Source organism: Culicoides brevitarsis, chromosome 3 (assembly GCF_036172545.1).
Source record: "Culicoides brevitarsis isolate CSIRO-B50_1 chromosome 3, AGI_CSIRO_Cbre_v1, whole genome shotgun sequence".
Taxonomy (NCBI): Eukaryota; Metazoa; Arthropoda; class Insecta; order Diptera; family Ceratopogonidae; genus Culicoides; species Culicoides brevitarsis.
In genome coordinates, this window is record NC_087087.1 from 6,803,906 (window position 1) to 6,821,021 (window position 17,116).

Below are 17,116 nucleotides of genomic sequence, written 5' to 3' on the forward strand. Positions count from 1 at the left end.
GAAAAAAAAAAATAAATAAAATTTTCTGTTTATGATTGATGATATAGTACTATATATTGGATACATATTGGAATGATTGAATGAAAATTTTTTAATAATTATAAACAAAGAAACAATTAATTTTTATACATTTAAAGAAGCAAACATCAATTTTTTTTTATTATAAATGTTTTAAGTATTTTTTTTTTGTGGAAAATATTATTTTTTATTTAATTGTCAGTTTATAAGGCGATCGAGCCATATAATTTAAAACTAAAAAAAATAATTAAATCGTATTTTTGCTAATATGATTTCTTTATTTTGTAACATTTCCAGCCAAACTTTTAATTGAATAAAAATTGATAATTTTCTTATTTTTTCAATGAGAAAAAAAAACTGAAACCGAATTTTTTGTGTTTTTTATTATTTATTTTTTCTATTATTTTTTTCGTAAGTATTTTTTTTATTATTTTTTAATTTTTTTTCTTTTTTTTTAAATTAAAAAAAATTTATTTTTCTTCTTTTAAAATTAAAAAAAAAATTTTTTTAAAAAAATTTCTATCTTAAATATTTTTAAATTTTTAAAGGCTTCATATCACTGTGATTTTGTTAAATTAAATTTTAATTTTTAAAAAATTTTAACTTTACGAATTTTTCCTATTTAAATATCTTAAGAGACCTATAGTAATTAACTATCTCTAATTCTCTTACAAATAAATAAATATTATAAACTATAAAGGTGATCATCTACTTAAGATACCTGAAAATTTAATTTTAATTTTTTTTTCAATTTATTTTTTTTTACCAAAAACTTCCTTAAATACAAAAAAAATCTTAACAAAATAAAATTGAATTAAAAATCTCAAGAAAACGAGAGAAAGAGAATGAGACAAACCCCTTTTCACACCCCAAAGTTTGTCGAAAACTCAAACAAAAAAAAAAAGAATATTTATAAGACTGCAATACAATTTTCCAACTAACAAAAAAAAATCATAATTATTAAAAATTAGAAAAGTAAAAAGACAAAATAATGAAAAAATAAAGGAACAGAGGCCATCAAAGACGAACAAATAAAAAAAAACAAATGAAAATAATGATGATTTAACTTAAAAAACAAAAAAATATATATTAAAGGAAAAAAGTATATAAAAAAATAATAATAAAAAAATGGTTGAATTTAAATTTAAAGTATATTAATTAAGGAACAAAACAAAATTTTAAACGAACGTAGAAGATGATTCGCCGCAAGTTGATTGAATTTTAATGGTGATCGAATAATTTTAGTAATTCATTAATGTCATCCAGCTGATGTGACATTTATAGTCGTAATAAGAGTACGTTGAATGAAAAAAAAATTAATAAGAAATTTTCAATCAGTTCCGAAAATTAAAGAAAAGTTATCAAAATATTTTCTTTTGTATTAATTGGTCGTCGTTTGAGATTTCTTTGAATAAATGATAATAATTTAATTTTTGCAAAAAAAATCTTGTTTTCATTTTAGTAGGCTTTGAAATTTTATCTTAAAATTTTACATTAAAAAATGCCTCCCAAAGATCGTCTTCTCGAGGAGCGTCAAAAGCGTCGTCGCTTAGCTCGAATGCGCTTCAAATCGCTCATTCGAAAGACGATCGTTAACAACTTTTGGCTTCAAGAACTTTCAGACCAAAAACTCGGCGACAATGTCAAACGAAATGTCGCGATAATCATGAAACGCAAAGGCACCAAAGGTCTCTTAAGTATCCTCGACAAAGCAGTTTTAAACATTCCCGCAGATGATCGAACGCCGGAACAAAAAAGGAAATTAGTCCCGCTTCTTCTTGACTTGCCATGTTTCCAACGATTTCCTCCCGTCATTCGAGCACAACTTGCCAGCTGTACTTATTTCTACTTTGTCAATGCACGACGAATCATTCTGAGACAACATCATCATGCAAGCGCCGTGTACTTCATTCTGAACGGCGAGGTTAACATTTCGAAAGAAACACTCGATAATGTCTGTAAAACTTTTTTCTTTGATTTGCGTTGAAATGTTTATAAATAAAATTAAGAAACTTTTTCGTATGAATTTAAAAGCAGGTCACGAATGAACGAAAGGAGGAAATTGTGGGTACTTATGTGAATGGAGACATGTTTGGGGAAGTTGCCATCATGAAAAATACCAAACGGATCGCTACGATTTCAGCAGAAAGTAAGTTTTTAACTTTTTTTTTGTGGAAGAGACAATTTTTTTTTGTGACCTACATGAATCCTTTAACGAGCTATTAGGCTGACATTGCGTGATTCAAGCGAATTATGATTATATAAACAAACAAATGTAAGTACAAATAAGAGACAATAAGAAAATAGTTGACTCGGTCTAAGGTTCTAAACACACAAAAATAGACATACGAGAAATTATTGAAAAAACTTTTGTGGAATTTTTGACATGAGCGTTTTTTAAAAGTTTCTGTTATTCGATTTTCTTAAGAGTGTTTTGAAGCATGGATTAATTTATCAGAAATTTATAAGAGATTTGTAAAAATGTAAAATGAGTGTTCTTTGGAAAAAATTTTTACCTATATGAATCAAAGGAGAATTCAATTTTGGGTATTGAGATTTTATAAACAGTAGCGATTCAGCTGAAGAAGCATTTGACTCTGTGCTATTAATAACATCGATATTAGGTATATACTCAAAGTTTTGAGACTCATCTAAGTATTCTTCGATCCATATATCTTCAATTGGGGTTCTATTTATGTTCAGGTATCTGTAGACACTTCAGGTATCAGGTATCTGTTAGAAGATTTTTTTCATCAGCCTTACTTTTTATGAAGTTGTACTCTAATGAAAGCATTTTACCATTAGAAAATTAAATGATTCATTAACTCGTCTCTTGAAGCATTTATGCCTTTTAGAACTATTTTGATTATAAATAGTACGAAATAACGGAAGAGGTAGTTTTTTTTATGAGCAGAGGACTTCTTCTTCGACGTTGTCTCTTTGTTTATTGGCATTTTAAATTCTTCCTTGAGACTCTTGGATAAATGTCAAAAAACTTCTGCCATGATGATATTTCCAATAGCAATAGTAGATAGCTTAAATTGATTTATTTCATCTTAAGTGACGTTTTTCTTGATTTTTGGTTGAGAGTTGTTCTGCAAAGAAAGGAGAATCTGAAAAAGCTGCTTAAAGAGCAGAAGCCTAAAATATTATGTTCCTTTAAAAAAAATTATATATTTTAAGTCCTTTGTCAAAATGTTTTCATAATTTGTATCTTAAAAATAATTTCTATAATTTTTTTCCTAAAACGAAAAAATATAAATAAATAAGTAACAGACAGACACTGACAACTTACCTTTTTTCCCCATTGTGAATGTCCTTTTTCAACTTTGATCGTTTCATAAATTTTTCATTTATTCCACATTTTGATTGAACGTTCGTTGTTATTATTAGCAACTTGACATACACTCGTATCGCAGGCATTCACTCGACATATTTACGAAAGGGTAGTTGGCTCCATAACAAAATTAGGTTCAATATCTATTTTTATGTCGATACAACCCTTACCTATCACAGGAATCACGCTAAATGTGTCACTGTGTTCATTGTTGATTTCTGCAAACTTTTTCATAAAAAAAATATTCAAAAAAATAATTCTTTATTCATACTTTACCTTTCGTGCAACGCGCTTCGTTTCAGCTGATTGTGAATTGCTGTGCATTTATCGCGAAGACTTTAATCGCCTTCTTCGACCAACGCTGCAACGACAATGGGACCAAATTCAACAAGCCATGTCTCGTTTCAAGTATTTTAGTTATTGGTCAACGCAACAAAAGGAAGAGTGCTGTATCTTATCGAAAATCAAGCAATTTTCGCCGAATGACATTGTCTATGGCGATACGGGAAATTTCCTAAACTTTTCCCATTTCATCTTGAGTGGTCAATGCATGGTACTTCAATGTCTTAAAATCAAGAAACGTAATGGACTTACCTCGAAAGAGACGAAATACGAACTCCTGCCTGCCAAATCGAAAATTAACGAAGTCGATGATCCATCAACGGATTTCCATTTTGTGGATGTCGGAACAATGAGTGCAGGAGCAGCTTTCGGTTTGGGCGAAAACTTGGAGCATCGTTCAATTGTAGCAAAAACGACAGTACAATGTCTCCTAATTCCTCGCTACTGGTTATTTCAAAAGGCACAAAACAAGGGAAACTTATGGGAGAGAATTAAACTTTACATGGATGCTACAATCCCATCGCGTGAAACTACATTTCAAGATTTCCTTGATACTCAAAAATGGAAAAGTTACAGAAAGGAACTTGTAGAAAATGTTTTTGCGAATAAGAAAATTACGAATCCCACCATTTATTACGACATTCCTTTAGTTTGTCGCATTACGGGAAATTAAACTTGATTTTTTAATATATATTTTTTATTTTAAATTAAATTATTAATTAACAGAAAATAATAAAATTTCTCGTCTTAAAAATTTAAAAAATGATAAAAAATTATTTTTTTTAATATTAATTAATTAACATAATACAGATTTGACTTGACTTAAAATCGATAAATTTCTTAATTTTAACAATTTTTTAAATAAATTAATCGCAACAAAGATTCGAAAGAGGACAGAAAATGATTTGAAGCCACAATATTTACAACTTCATGAGCACCATTTGAATCGAAAAATACCAAAAGTGGTTAATTTAAACTTTTTAAGGATTAAATTAACCTCTTTAGAGTACTTTTCGATCCATTGAAGAAAAAGCTAAAATTTAGAATTTCTAATCTAACCAAAAAATTATTTCCTTTTCTAACAAAAGTCGTTAAAACACGTCCTTTGTCTTGAATTCCCTCCATTTACAGATTCCGTCTGAACCTTTGTTGTTGTTGCCCGAAACCTAATCCTAAATTATTCGTTTGTGATGGCTCGATTCCGTGATTCAAGGCAAGAACCTTTGTGATTATATTGAAATCCTCTTCAGCGGATCGTGGATTGTTGAAAGTAATGCCAGAGTTGAACAGCAAATTTTGGATGTTTTGTTGATCAATACTCGATGGTTGGAAGTTCAAAGGTTGTGAGGCACGGAAGTTGTTTCTTTGTTGATTTTGTTGTTGGAATCTTTGTTGGTTGAAATTTTGCTGTTGGTTGAAACCAAAGTTTCCAGTTTGCGCAGCATCATTACGGAAAACGCGATTCTTCGTGAGTTGATGAGCAACAATGTCAGCTGTGTGAATGGGATTCAGGGATTGACTTTGAGTGATTTGAACGTTGCTTGTGATTTGTTGACGTTGCTGAACATCAGCTCCGTTATGGAAAGAGTTGCTATGGAAGTTTTGGAATGGTTTGATTGGGAGTTGTTGCTGAGGACCAACCAAGGGAGGCAATGGAACGTTACTCGGTTGAATAATGAGGAAATTTTGGGCAGGTTTTTGAGGAAGCTGTGGCACTGTTGAAATTTGTTGGATGAAAGGTTGTTCGTTGGATTTTGTGATTTGAATGTTGGCAGAGTTTTGTTGAATTTGAGGTTGACGAACGAATTGAATGTTGTTACGAGGATGGAAATCAACAGCAGGTTTCACGGGAAGTTGTTGTTCAACGTTGATTGAAACTGTTTGAGTATTGGGAAGTTGAACACTTGGAACTACTTGAATCACAGAGTTTCGTTGCTGCTGCTGCTGCTGAGAAGGGAATTGCTGCTGCTGCTGAGGAGGAAATTGTTGCTGTGATTGGAATTGTTGGAAACGTTCTTGTTCCAATTTTTGTCTTCTTTCATGTTCAGCTTGTAATCTAAGACGATGCTCTTCTTCAACTCGTAAACGTTGTTCATACAAAAGTTGCTGTTGACGCTTAAGGAATTCTTGTTCACGCAAAGCTTGTGATCTTCTGAGTAACTCTTCTTGTTGTCTTTGCTGTTCTCTCAAATAAGCAATTTGTTGTTCGATTTCTCGTTGACGTTGTTCAATAGCAGCTGTATCAAAGAATGGTTCAGTATTCAATGGAACAGGAGTTGTACTTGAAACTTGAGTAGAAGATGCAGTTGATTCAAAAACAGTTGAAGTCGTAAGAGGTTCAATAGTCGTCTGAGGAGTTGTAGTTGTCACAGGATCAATATTGAATGCCATGATTGGTTTTGCCGGAGTTTGTGGATTAGGCGATCGGAATTCAAGAGGAATAACTTGACGAGGTACGCCATCATTATCGTGAACCACAGTCAAGGCAGCAACATCAATAGCTTTGTAAATCTTCACATCTCCTTCTTTGACTTTTTCAATGTTCTCGCCATCTTCATTGGTAACTGATTCAGGAGTTGTTGTCGTAGGACGTTCAGTTGTTTCCTGTCTCTTTGGCAATGAAACCTTTTTCTTATCATCCTTCTTCTTCTTTTCAGTTTTCTTTTCAAACTCATTGGCATCTACAGTTGTTGTCACAACACTTCTTGCCAATTGAACAGAATCAATGGCGAAATCATTGTTCTCTAAAATGGGATTTGGTTCGTCAAAGTTGTCAACTTTGTTGTCTTCTTCAAATGGAGGAGTTAAAGTTGTTTTAGGACGCTTGATGATGATTGTTTTGATGATTTCTTCTTCTGATCCATCGTCTGTTGAATTGTTGCCATCAGCAACGAATGAGTGATAATGAACTTGTTCAGTTAAGCCATCGTCATTTGTGCTTTCTTCCAAAGCCTCATCAGGAGAAGATGTTTCAGATTCAACAGTTGTATTGAAGTCATATTCGTCGTTGGGATCTTCAGTAGTTGCACTTTCTTCGCCATTTTCTTGAGCTTCCTTTTCCAAGTTGGTAAGAGCTTTTAGAAGAGCTTTACGAAGCACAGGATCCAATTTTGTGGAAGATTTTTTGCCATTTTTGAGACTGATGTCGGCTTGAGCTAACGAGATGCACGCCAAAGTAATGAGGAATGTAAGGAAAATCTGAAATAAGAAAAAAAATAAACGGAGTTAGTCACGTGGTTAGATTTGAAATAAAAGCGCGTAAAAAATGGAACAAAAAATTAGGAAATGTATTCAGATGGAAGACTGTATCAAAATAATAATCAGCTGCTAAAAGCATTACTGTAAATTTTTTCTTGTTAATTTTTTAAACTTAAACTCATAAAATCAAGATGAATTATACCTCAGAGCAATACAAAACAGAAGAAATCATCATAAAAGGCGAACCCGATGACTTTATCGAATATTGTGAATATGAAGAACTTGAAGAAATCACAGAGGAAGTAACGTGGCCCGTTAAAGTTAAAAAAGCTGACTTTGCAGTAAATACAGAGGAAATTCAAAGTCGTCTCAGCAAAGAACCAATCCAAAGAAAACATGTCAATTATCTTATCAAAAGCAAACAAAATAAACAAGGAATCGAAGTTCGACCTCCAGATGAAGTACGTCTCGATAAAATCGATCATCTTCCAATTGTAGTCGAGAAAAGAAGACGTTGCAAAAATTTTGAATGTACTTATTTATCATCGATTAATTGCTCAAAATGCAATGTTACACTTTGTTTAACAAGAGACAGAAATTGCTTTGTGGATTTCCATTTACGTGACAGAAATTAGCTTTAAACGCCCTTCAATACTTTTTAAGATAATAAACTTGATAAAAAATTGATTAAAAATACCTAACGAATTTGGTCACGTGGTTTATATTTGAAATACCGCGCGCATGAAAATGAAACAAAATTTTTGTGGTTTGTTTTTGGATGGAAGACATTATATAAACAAACATCAGCTGTCGAGTTTTGTCAAGTTTTATCGAATTTTAATAAAAATTATTTAAAATAAGTTTTAAAATTGTATTAAAAATTGAAATGAGTGAACCTTTTGAAACGTGTTACTTCCAAACAGAGGAAGTAATAATAAAAGCCGAACCAGAGGAGTATTTTGAAGACTGTGATGATGATGACTCTCAAGAAGTCCCTGAAGAAGAAGAAGAAGCTACTTGGCGTCCTATTAAGATCGAAAGTATTATTCAAAACCACAACTACGAGTCTGAAGAAGAAGGAGAAATCCGAGTTCGACCCACAAAAGTTAAAAAAGTCAAGTCAAAACCTAAAAAACCCCTGAAAAAAGAAGTTCCTAAACCAAAAAAGCCGAAAAAACCTCAACCTGAAATCCTTTCCGACGAATTTATGTGCAGCAAATGCTCCAAACGTTGTGCCAATCTTGCCGGCTTAAGTAGTCACTATATGCGCTGTGGAAAGTCTTCTGGAAGTCTCTCAAGTATTGTCAAATCAGACGATGGAATGTATTGTACGGATTGTGGAAAAACCTTTAAAGATATTCGAGGAGCCAAAATTCATCGTCTTTATTGTAACAAAGCAACCTCATCTAAAGTCAAACAAGAAAATGCTCTTCCTTCTCTCTTCGAATGTGATATTTGCGGCGCTACGTTCAAAATTAAATCTCGCATCAAGCAACACATGGTAGTCGATCATTCCGCCGATGCTGCTTACCAATGCGAAGTATGCGGTAAAAAGAATGTCGCCAAGTCGCTGCATGAACTTCACATTCGAACGCATTTGGATACCAGAGATCGCCCTTTTGCCTGTTTACAATGCACAAAATGTTTCAAATCGAAAGCAGAGCTACAGCGACACGTGTATGGAGTTCATGTCCCTGCCGAAGAGAAACCTTCCTTTGAATGTGACGAATGTTCCTTTGTCACAAGTAAACAAGAGTTTTTGATAAAGCATCAAGTGAACCAACACGTCCCGGATTGTCAAAAACCTTTCCAATGCGAAATTTGTTCGAAAGGATTCATAACTGATAAGGAATTTGATCGACATACCAAAACCCATACGAATCGGAAAATGCATCCATGTCTCAGTTGTGAAAGACAATTCAAAACAAAGGCTGAGATGAAGGAACATTACGTCAAAGATCACACAGATTACAAGCCCTTCATTTGTGAGGTTTGTAACAAAGGGTGCAATCATCGACATAGCTATCGACGCCATTTGCGAAAGCATGAAAAGGAATTGGGCATAAAGCTCGATAAAAGTGTGCGGAAATTCAACATTCGAATAGAGGACTATTTACCTCCGAAAGAATAAAAACAATGAAAAACAAATGTAATTTTTACATTGGAATCAAATCAAAACCAGGGTTCGAAAATACTTTCAGTCAAAAAAAAAACTTAAAGCTTTTGCTTTTAAGTAAAAGTCCAAATTAAGTTGACTTAAAAGTTAAAAGTAAAAGCCAATTAGAAAAAGAAAAAAAACTTAAGAAAAAGTTTAAGTCAAATAACTCAAAATTAAAAGCTTAATTCTTCCAAAAATTTAAATTTTTTAATGGAAAGTTGTTCGAAATTAAAAAAATGTAATTTTTGGAAAAATAAAGTTTTTGATTTTGACTTAAACTTTTTGTTAAGTTAAAGTACAAGTTAGCTTTATTGGCTTTTACTTTTAACATTTAAATCAAAAGTCAACTTAATTTGGACTTTTACTTAAAAGCAAAAGCTTTAAGTTTTTTTTTTGACTGAAAGTATTTTCAACCCTGATCAAATCAAAAGGCTTCAGGGAGTGGCACAAACTTGAATTCGTATAATGAAAATTTTTGTTTTACGTAACGCAATCATACGTGATAATTCAAGTATAGTGCCTTATTGCAAATGCATGCGAATTTCCAAAACACAAGAAAAAATAATAAAATAATTGGAATTCACACTACTAACTCATGTTAGAGGCAGAAAACTTATGCAATTTATCTTATCTTGCGCTTTTTGTTTTACATTTATTACTCTCTGACACAAAAGGTGCCTAACATATTGAAAAGAAATAAAAAAAACAGTAACTTGGGTGCGCATAAATTGTAAGCTACATGGGAGAAAATCTCATACAAGCAATAAATTTATTGCATTTTTGTGCTTCAATTGTTTTCGAAGCAAAATTAAAACAGAAGTGCAATCACAAGGTGAATATAAATTTATTGAAGTTGCTGTCGCTGTTTGTTACTTGTTGCAATGTTGGAAATAAAAAGGTATGGGAAAGGACGTGTAATGAGAAAAACTTGTTCATTGAGATGTCAAATTTGGGTTTTAAGAGGTTTGAACTTGGTCTGTCTGTTATAAAGTGCGATTTCATCATTTCATCGAAAAAAAAATATGGCATGAGATTTTTTGATGGTTTTGAGTTAGTTAGGCCTAAATTAATCGAAAAAACCTAAATTTAAAATTCTGGAACGAGCTTTTGAGATTTTAGACATTTTTTAGTAGATTTGAGGATCTTAAAGTACCTCTTTGGCATACCAAATTTGGGTAGCCCAACCTTACTAAAATTGGCTAAAATCTTAAAAGCTCGTTTCAGAATTTTTAATTTAGGGTTTTTCGATTAGATTAGGCCTAAATAACACAAAAACATCAGAAAAATCTCACGCCATGTTTTTTTCGATGAAATGATGAAAAGTAAATTAAGAAGAAAGTTTAGAAATCGATAATTCATTTTCATTTCTTCAAGTATGAAGATTAACCAAAAACGCGCCCAAATCAAGTTTTCTGTGAGAAACAAACTAATCTTTAAAACCATCATCTACTATTACGGAATTGAACATTCCTTCTGGAATTCACGAACATTGTAACTGCATCGCCACAAATGCTTTTTTGTAAAATGATTTAATTTATTGTCCGATCGTGGTCAACATCTCACACAACGGAATTTATTGTTCATGTTACCTAAACACAGAAAAAGAAACTAAAACGGTTCACATGAAAACAAAATTAATGCTTCTACCTACTTAAAGGTCGTAATTGATGTTTCTGAGGTGTCAAATGGAAAAATTATGTAAAAATTACATCTATTAAGTGTGCTTACGACTAAAACAAAGCATTAAATTATTTTATGACTTTCTGACATAAAAATGGCGCCAAATTGAAGAAATGAGAGGAGTGAGAGGAGGACTAAAGACATCAATTAAAAAGGCATTACAACGTCATTTTCGATCTACGTGATGCGGATTAAATCTTGTGCCTTTCCATTTCTTCCACGGATGCATTTTGTTTGAATTTTAGGCTGATACAAATATCAAAAATGTTTTCGATTTCATAGATTTTTTTAGATTTCTTAAATTTTCTATAATATTTTCTTTATTTCATTATTAAATTTTGCAAAAAAAAAAATTAAAAACAACGTTTTCTTTACAATAAAGAAATTTAGGACTTAAAAAATTTAAGCCATTTATTTAGAAGAATTTTCATTTTTTTTTCCTAAAATTTGATTTAAAATTTTCAACAATTTAAAATCAAATTAATTTTTGATTTATTCTAAAAAAATTTAATTACAATTCAAAAAAATTTTTAAAAAAAATTTAAAAAAAAATTTAAAAATTAAAAAAAAATTTTAATTTTAAAATTAAAAAAAAATTAATTAAAATTAAAAAAAATTAATTAAAATTAAAAAAAAAATTAATTAAAATTAAAAAAAAATATAATAAAAAAAAATTCATTAAAATTTAAAAAAAAAATAATTTTATTTTTACTTTTACTCAAGTTAAAATTTAAGTCAAAAAATTTTTTTCCCCTGTGATAGAGTAAGAAAATTTTTAAAACAAAATTTTTGTTCAAAGAAAAAAAATTTGAATTTTTTTTTAAATTTTAGATATTCGAAAATATTTACAAAAAAAAATTAAACAGAAAACATTTCAGATAATTGTACCGGCCTTAAAATAAATAAATATGTACATAAATAAAGAAATACAAATAGACTTCCCCTTTTCCGATGCAATTGCAAACATACACGAAAAATCGTAAATATTTATGTAGTACTTGAATAATTCATTCGGAACTTGCAGCGAAGAAGAAGAAGATGAAAATAAGGTAATGATCAACAACAACTTTTCAAATGTTAAATATTGAGCAAATATTTTTTTTGTTTCGTTTCGCCAAAACAGCATAACAGAACTCTTGATCAGCAGACATGCAAATATTACAACAACTACTTATGAAAAAAACTTGCAGAAAAACTTGAAACAAAAATCACAAGAGAAAGTTGAAGAGTTCATAATGTAGATGATATGCACTTTGTAACATCACATCGGCATCTTATTATGTTTGTCAGTTTTTTTTTCTTATTTTTACATGAAACTGTTAAACCAGTTGCTGAGATGTTGACAATTAAAAGGGACGAGCTCTTAATCGTCGTAAAAACTTGTTCGAATCGAAATTACAAGAAATTACATAACAAAAGATGCTCTCTTAACATTTCTTCCGAATTTCTTTTATAAACAGAAATTTTCAATAAAAAAAGAAATCAACCCGGGAGCTTAAATGAATCCATTATTAAACGCCCTGCTAAACGATCTTTAATTAAACTTTACCAAAATAATTTCGTGTTTGCCTTTTTCGTGTTTATTTATTTTTTTTTTCGGAAATCTTCTTCATTCATCGCAATCACACATCTTTGCGGTCTGTATATGTCGACTGTCATGTGTGCAATTTTTTAAACGCGTTTCATAATTTATTTATAATTTAATTTAAAATATATTATTTTTTATGTTACTTGCATAAGGTAATAAATATGAAGGCAATAATAATAATAATGTATAGAGAGTGAGAGTTTTATTTTTGCGAGCTGCAAAATTTCACTTTTCAATTATTAATAAACAAATTTTTTAGCATCTTCTTCACAGTTTTATGTCTTCGTTTTGAGATTATTGTTTCATTTTATTTTTTTTTACAGAGGCGTAGTTTTAAAAATTTAATTTGAACTAAATTTTATAGTTACAGGTGAGTTTTTAATTTTAAAATAATTTAATAAATTTTTAAAATTAATTTTTTTATTTAAATAATCATTTATTTTAAATTTATTTATTTTTGTTTTTTCTTATAATTTTAATAAATTTTTTTATTTATTATTTATTTTTTTTATTTTTAATTTATTTTTGGTTTTTATTTTTTTTTAGTTAATGAAATTAATTAATTTCTCATATAAAATTTATTTAATTAATTATTTATTTTTTACCGCATTTCGAAGAAAAAATGCGGTATTATGCTGGAGATGTCGTACGTCATGTGTGGCCTAATTGGAATGCACCCGGAATGCACCCGGAATGCAACCGGAATGCAGCCGGAATGCAATCGGAATATCGGAATGCAGCCGGAATGCAGCCGGAATTCAGCCGGAATGCAGTCGGAATGCAGCCGGAATGTCGGAATGCAGCCGGAATGCAGCCGGAATGCAGCCGGAATGCAGCCGGAATGCAGCCGGAATGCAACCGGAATGCAGCCGGAATGCAATCGGAATATCGGAATGCAGCCGGAATGCAGCCGGAATGCAGTCGGAATGCAGCCGAAATGTCATCGGAATGTCGGAATATACCCGGAATGCAGCCGGAATGCAGCCGGAATGTACTCAAAATGCACTCAAAATGCACTCAAAATGGGTGCATTCCGAGACATTCCGGGTAAATAATTAAATTTAAAATATCCCAATTAAATAACAACATTAAACTTATACACCTGAAATGCGGTACCGTTGAACGTACGCTGTACGGATACAGCTTGATCTGGTTTTTTATTATTTTCAAACAATTCCAATTAATTTCTTATTTGAAATATATCAAATTAATTATTTATGATTTTTTTGTTTTAAATAATTTTTTCATTCAAAATTTATTTAATTAATTGTTTTAATTTTAATTTTTTTTTAATTAATTTAATTAATTTTTTTTTATTTAATGAATTCATATTTTTTATTTTAATTAAATTATTTTAATCAATTTCTAATTTGAAATTAATTTAATTTTCTCAATTTTTTTTTTTAAATTTTCTCATTTATTTTTTTTTTTATTATTTATATTTTTTTATTTTTATTAATTTTTTTATTTACAATTTATTTATTTTTTTTTTAATTTATATTTTTATAATTTTTCTAAATTTCTAATTTAATTTTTTTTAATTAATTATTTATAATTATAATTGATTTTTAAATATTTTTTTTAAATTTATCAAATTTTTACTTTTATATTTTTTTTTAAATTTTATTTTAGGAAAAGACGCCTCTGAATCGATCATGAAACATCAAGACGACACGGATATATGTTTTGCAAATTGTACGAAAAACGAAAACAGAAAAGAAATTGAAGATGACTCTTGTCTTGTACACTTGCGGCATTTTTGCAAGCGAAATTTTACGTAATAACTTGATTTTGATGGCAACGTATCGAACGTGAGTGTACTTGAACTTTATTCATCGTTCGTCAACTCATGAAAGTTCATCTAAAATATTTTATGAATTTTTCCGATAATTTCTCATTTGATCATAAAAGTTGTCTTTAACTTTAATGAAATTGCAACATGTTACGAGCAGCGCATGTAACTCTAATTAACGTAACACAATAATAATCGTAATAATAACATCTCAACTTATAACTCGTGCTCGTACATGACGCAACTTCGCATTTCACCATTTCTTCGCATCTTGTTTAAATCTAATAATAACGCGTTATCAGACAAGATCTTTATGAACAAATCCGAGCTATTGTTTAAAGATTGCCTCGGGATGCATTTTTAATAGCTTTCAGGGGCAATAATTTTAAATCGAATTTCACGCCCACTTTTGTGAACTTTTCACTTCTTCAACTCTCTTTCTAAGCTCTCTTAACGGAACTTTCTTTCTGAACAAACACACCTCAGAGTCGCAAACACACTTGTAAAAGTTAATTATCATTAATCATCAGTAATAAACATTAAATTTGATCGATTTTAAGAGCACCTTCAAAGGTTAGACGAGTAAAGTGTTGCCTCGGGCAGAATTCTGTGAGAAACTTTTCTCCTCTTGACTTGCTGTTTTAACTTTTTACAAGACAAGACAGCCAGCTACTGTTACAATTTTCGCACTAATGTCCGATAATTTGCAGTCTTTAGTGCCAATTTTTATCAAGCAACGAACCCTCATATTACAGAAAAAAAAAGATTTATTGAAAAATGTCTAAAGTAAATCAACCATGGGAAATGCTCGGCAACGTCATATCAAAATATTTGATTAACTTGTAAGACGACGACATGACAGGAAAGTCGTGACTTTGACAAATGAACGTTATGGCGCGGAACATTATGATTGTTCGTGTATTTTGTTTTTTTTTTCGTCAAATCTCGATCAAATATTGATCTTCAAACCAGGAAAAGGGCAACTTTTTCCCTGAAGCAGTTTGACGTTTCTCAAAAAATAAGTTTATCGTCTTCAGGAAAAAAATTATGAATTGTGAAAAATTCAAGTCTCTCGTATTGAAAAATTTTAAGTGACAGGTGAGTTATTTAAAGTTTATACTATTCATACTGTCTTTTTTTTGTTTTCAGGTTTTAATGGTAAAAATATCATAATATGGATATTTTGACTTATGATGTCACTTTTGTGGCAGAGAGAAAAGGAGATAGACGTGCTGGCGATATTCTGGATAATTTTGGAAAAATAAAGCGATTGTTTAATTAATTGATTGAATTTTCATAGTCATTGGGGTTACATTACAAGTTGAAAAAGAAGTTTTGAAAATTATGGTAACAGTGTTTCAATCCTTAACCTGGAGTTCAATATCTTAACCAAAGCCACATAAAGAAAAAATTAAGAAGTATCTTTGGACTCACTTCAATAGAGTAAAAAGCTCTTACATATCAGGCTCTTTTAAACAAATTGAAGTAAATTCTCTATGAAATTCAGAGAAACTCAAATCTGAATGAAAGCTTAAATAATTTTTTTATCATATCTCGCATCATGTCTCTAAAATTTTCAAAACTGCGAAACTCAAAGTCTTCACAAATGAGATAGAAAGAAAGTGTGCTGTCACTCTTGTTAATATTTATTTACTATAAACACAAAAATAATAGTGTTCCAAAATAAATGTCGACTTTATCGACATTGAAAAATGAATAATGCACATGATTTTCGTTTTTGTTTTTCATTCATCGAAGGTACCTGATATATTATGTTAAGGCTAAAAAGACAAAGACAATGCTTTGTAAAATATTTTAAACGAGAGAAAAAGAAATTCTCATGATAATAAAATCGCATTTATGACAACAAGCCGTTATTAGTACGTTTAACAAGCCAAGTCATTTCTCCATTTCGACGTTGTCGTGTGCAAAGAGCCTGTCTTGCCTATTACATTATTTTATTAACATCATTACAATAATAATAATAATTTTGCACCAGAGAGAAAATAAAAATTAAATTCAACGACCTTTTCTATTTTTTCATAATTTTTTTTATATTTTTCCAATTTCATCATCAACTCGTCTTCGATGATGGTGGCTAAGTTGTTGCAATCGCGAACAACATTGTCGTTCGACAAAATTATATATTTTTGCATGTAGTAATAGACACATCTCGCATAAGAGCCATTTATCAAAAGAAATATCATGTTGCTAATAAATTTCGTGTTTCGACATGGGAAGACTCACGATTTATTTATTTATTTGTGTTTTTTTTCGAAATTAATTTCATCGAAATCAGCTATGCAGTGTTAACTAGCAACAAAAATGTTCAGAAGTCACACACATGCACGACGACGACGAAACTTACTGAAAATGAAAAGATTTACGAAAAAAAAGGTTAATGAAATGTTGATGATATGGAAATTTTTTCAATGTTTTGCTTGTTTTTTTTTCTCTGTTGTTATCGGAGAACATGAGAAACGAATGCGCGTGCAATAAATTTTAGCATTTTAATTTTATTTTCATCGGAATGTTTCTCGAACATTTTCAAATATTTTAATTTCTTATCATATGGCGTTTTGTAAATTTATTTAACAAAATATTAGAGATAAGAAATGCGAAAAATTTATTAATTTTAATTCGCTTGAAACCAATTAGAAATCGTTTAAATGTAAATAAATTATTTACGTTTTTAGTAAATATTTATTCTTTTTTTTAAATTAACTTGATTTTTACCTACTTTTTATGTAAATTTTTTTGTAAGTTGATATTTAACCAAATTTGTTTTTAAATAAGTGAAACTTATTATATTAATTTGGCTTATAAATATTAATTTTGTTTAAATAAATTATTTATAATAAAAAATAGAAGAAGTAATCAAGGTCAAATTCTTGTTTACTATTAAAATGAGATTTGCATAAAATTTGGGTTAAGATCAAATTTCACTTATTAAAATCTTTTTAAAAGAAGATTAGAAAAGTTTCACTTTTATTTAAGTGAGTC

General features: G+C 30.0%; 3 protein-coding genes across 3 annotated transcripts; 2 read left to right on the forward strand and 1 right to left on the reverse strand.

Moving 5' to 3' along the window:
* Positions 1-1,519: 1,519 nt before the first annotated feature.
* LOC134833870 (uncharacterized) lies at positions 1,520-4,370 on the forward strand. The gene is made up of 3 exons (XM_063848352.1): positions 1,520-1,972; positions 2,056-2,167; positions 3,658-4,370. Exons 1-3 carry the CDS (start codon positions 1,520-1,522, stop codon positions 4,368-4,370), a joined length of 1,278 nt encoding a protein of 425 aa, XP_063704422.1.
* A 452-nt stretch (positions 4,371-4,822) lies between these two features.
* On the reverse strand, positions 4,823-7,034 carry LOC134833877 (probable basic-leucine zipper transcription factor Q). The gene is made up of 2 exons (XM_063848359.1): positions 7,002-7,034; positions 4,823-6,895 (listed from the first exon to the last, which is right to left on the reverse strand). The coding sequence occupies exons 1-2, from the start codon at positions 7,032-7,034 to the stop codon at positions 4,823-4,825; spliced, it is 2,106 nt and encodes a 701-aa protein (XP_063704429.1).
* Positions 7,035-7,745: 711 nt separating this feature from the next.
* On the forward strand, positions 7,746-9,027 carry LOC134834855 (oocyte zinc finger protein XlCOF6-like). Its single transcript, XM_063849650.1, has one exon. It carries the CDS (start codon positions 7,782-7,784, stop codon positions 9,024-9,026), a length of 1,245 nt encoding a protein of 414 aa, XP_063705720.1. The 5' UTR covers positions 7,746-7,781; the 3' UTR covers position 9,027.
* Positions 9,028-17,116: the final 8,089 nt, after the last annotated feature.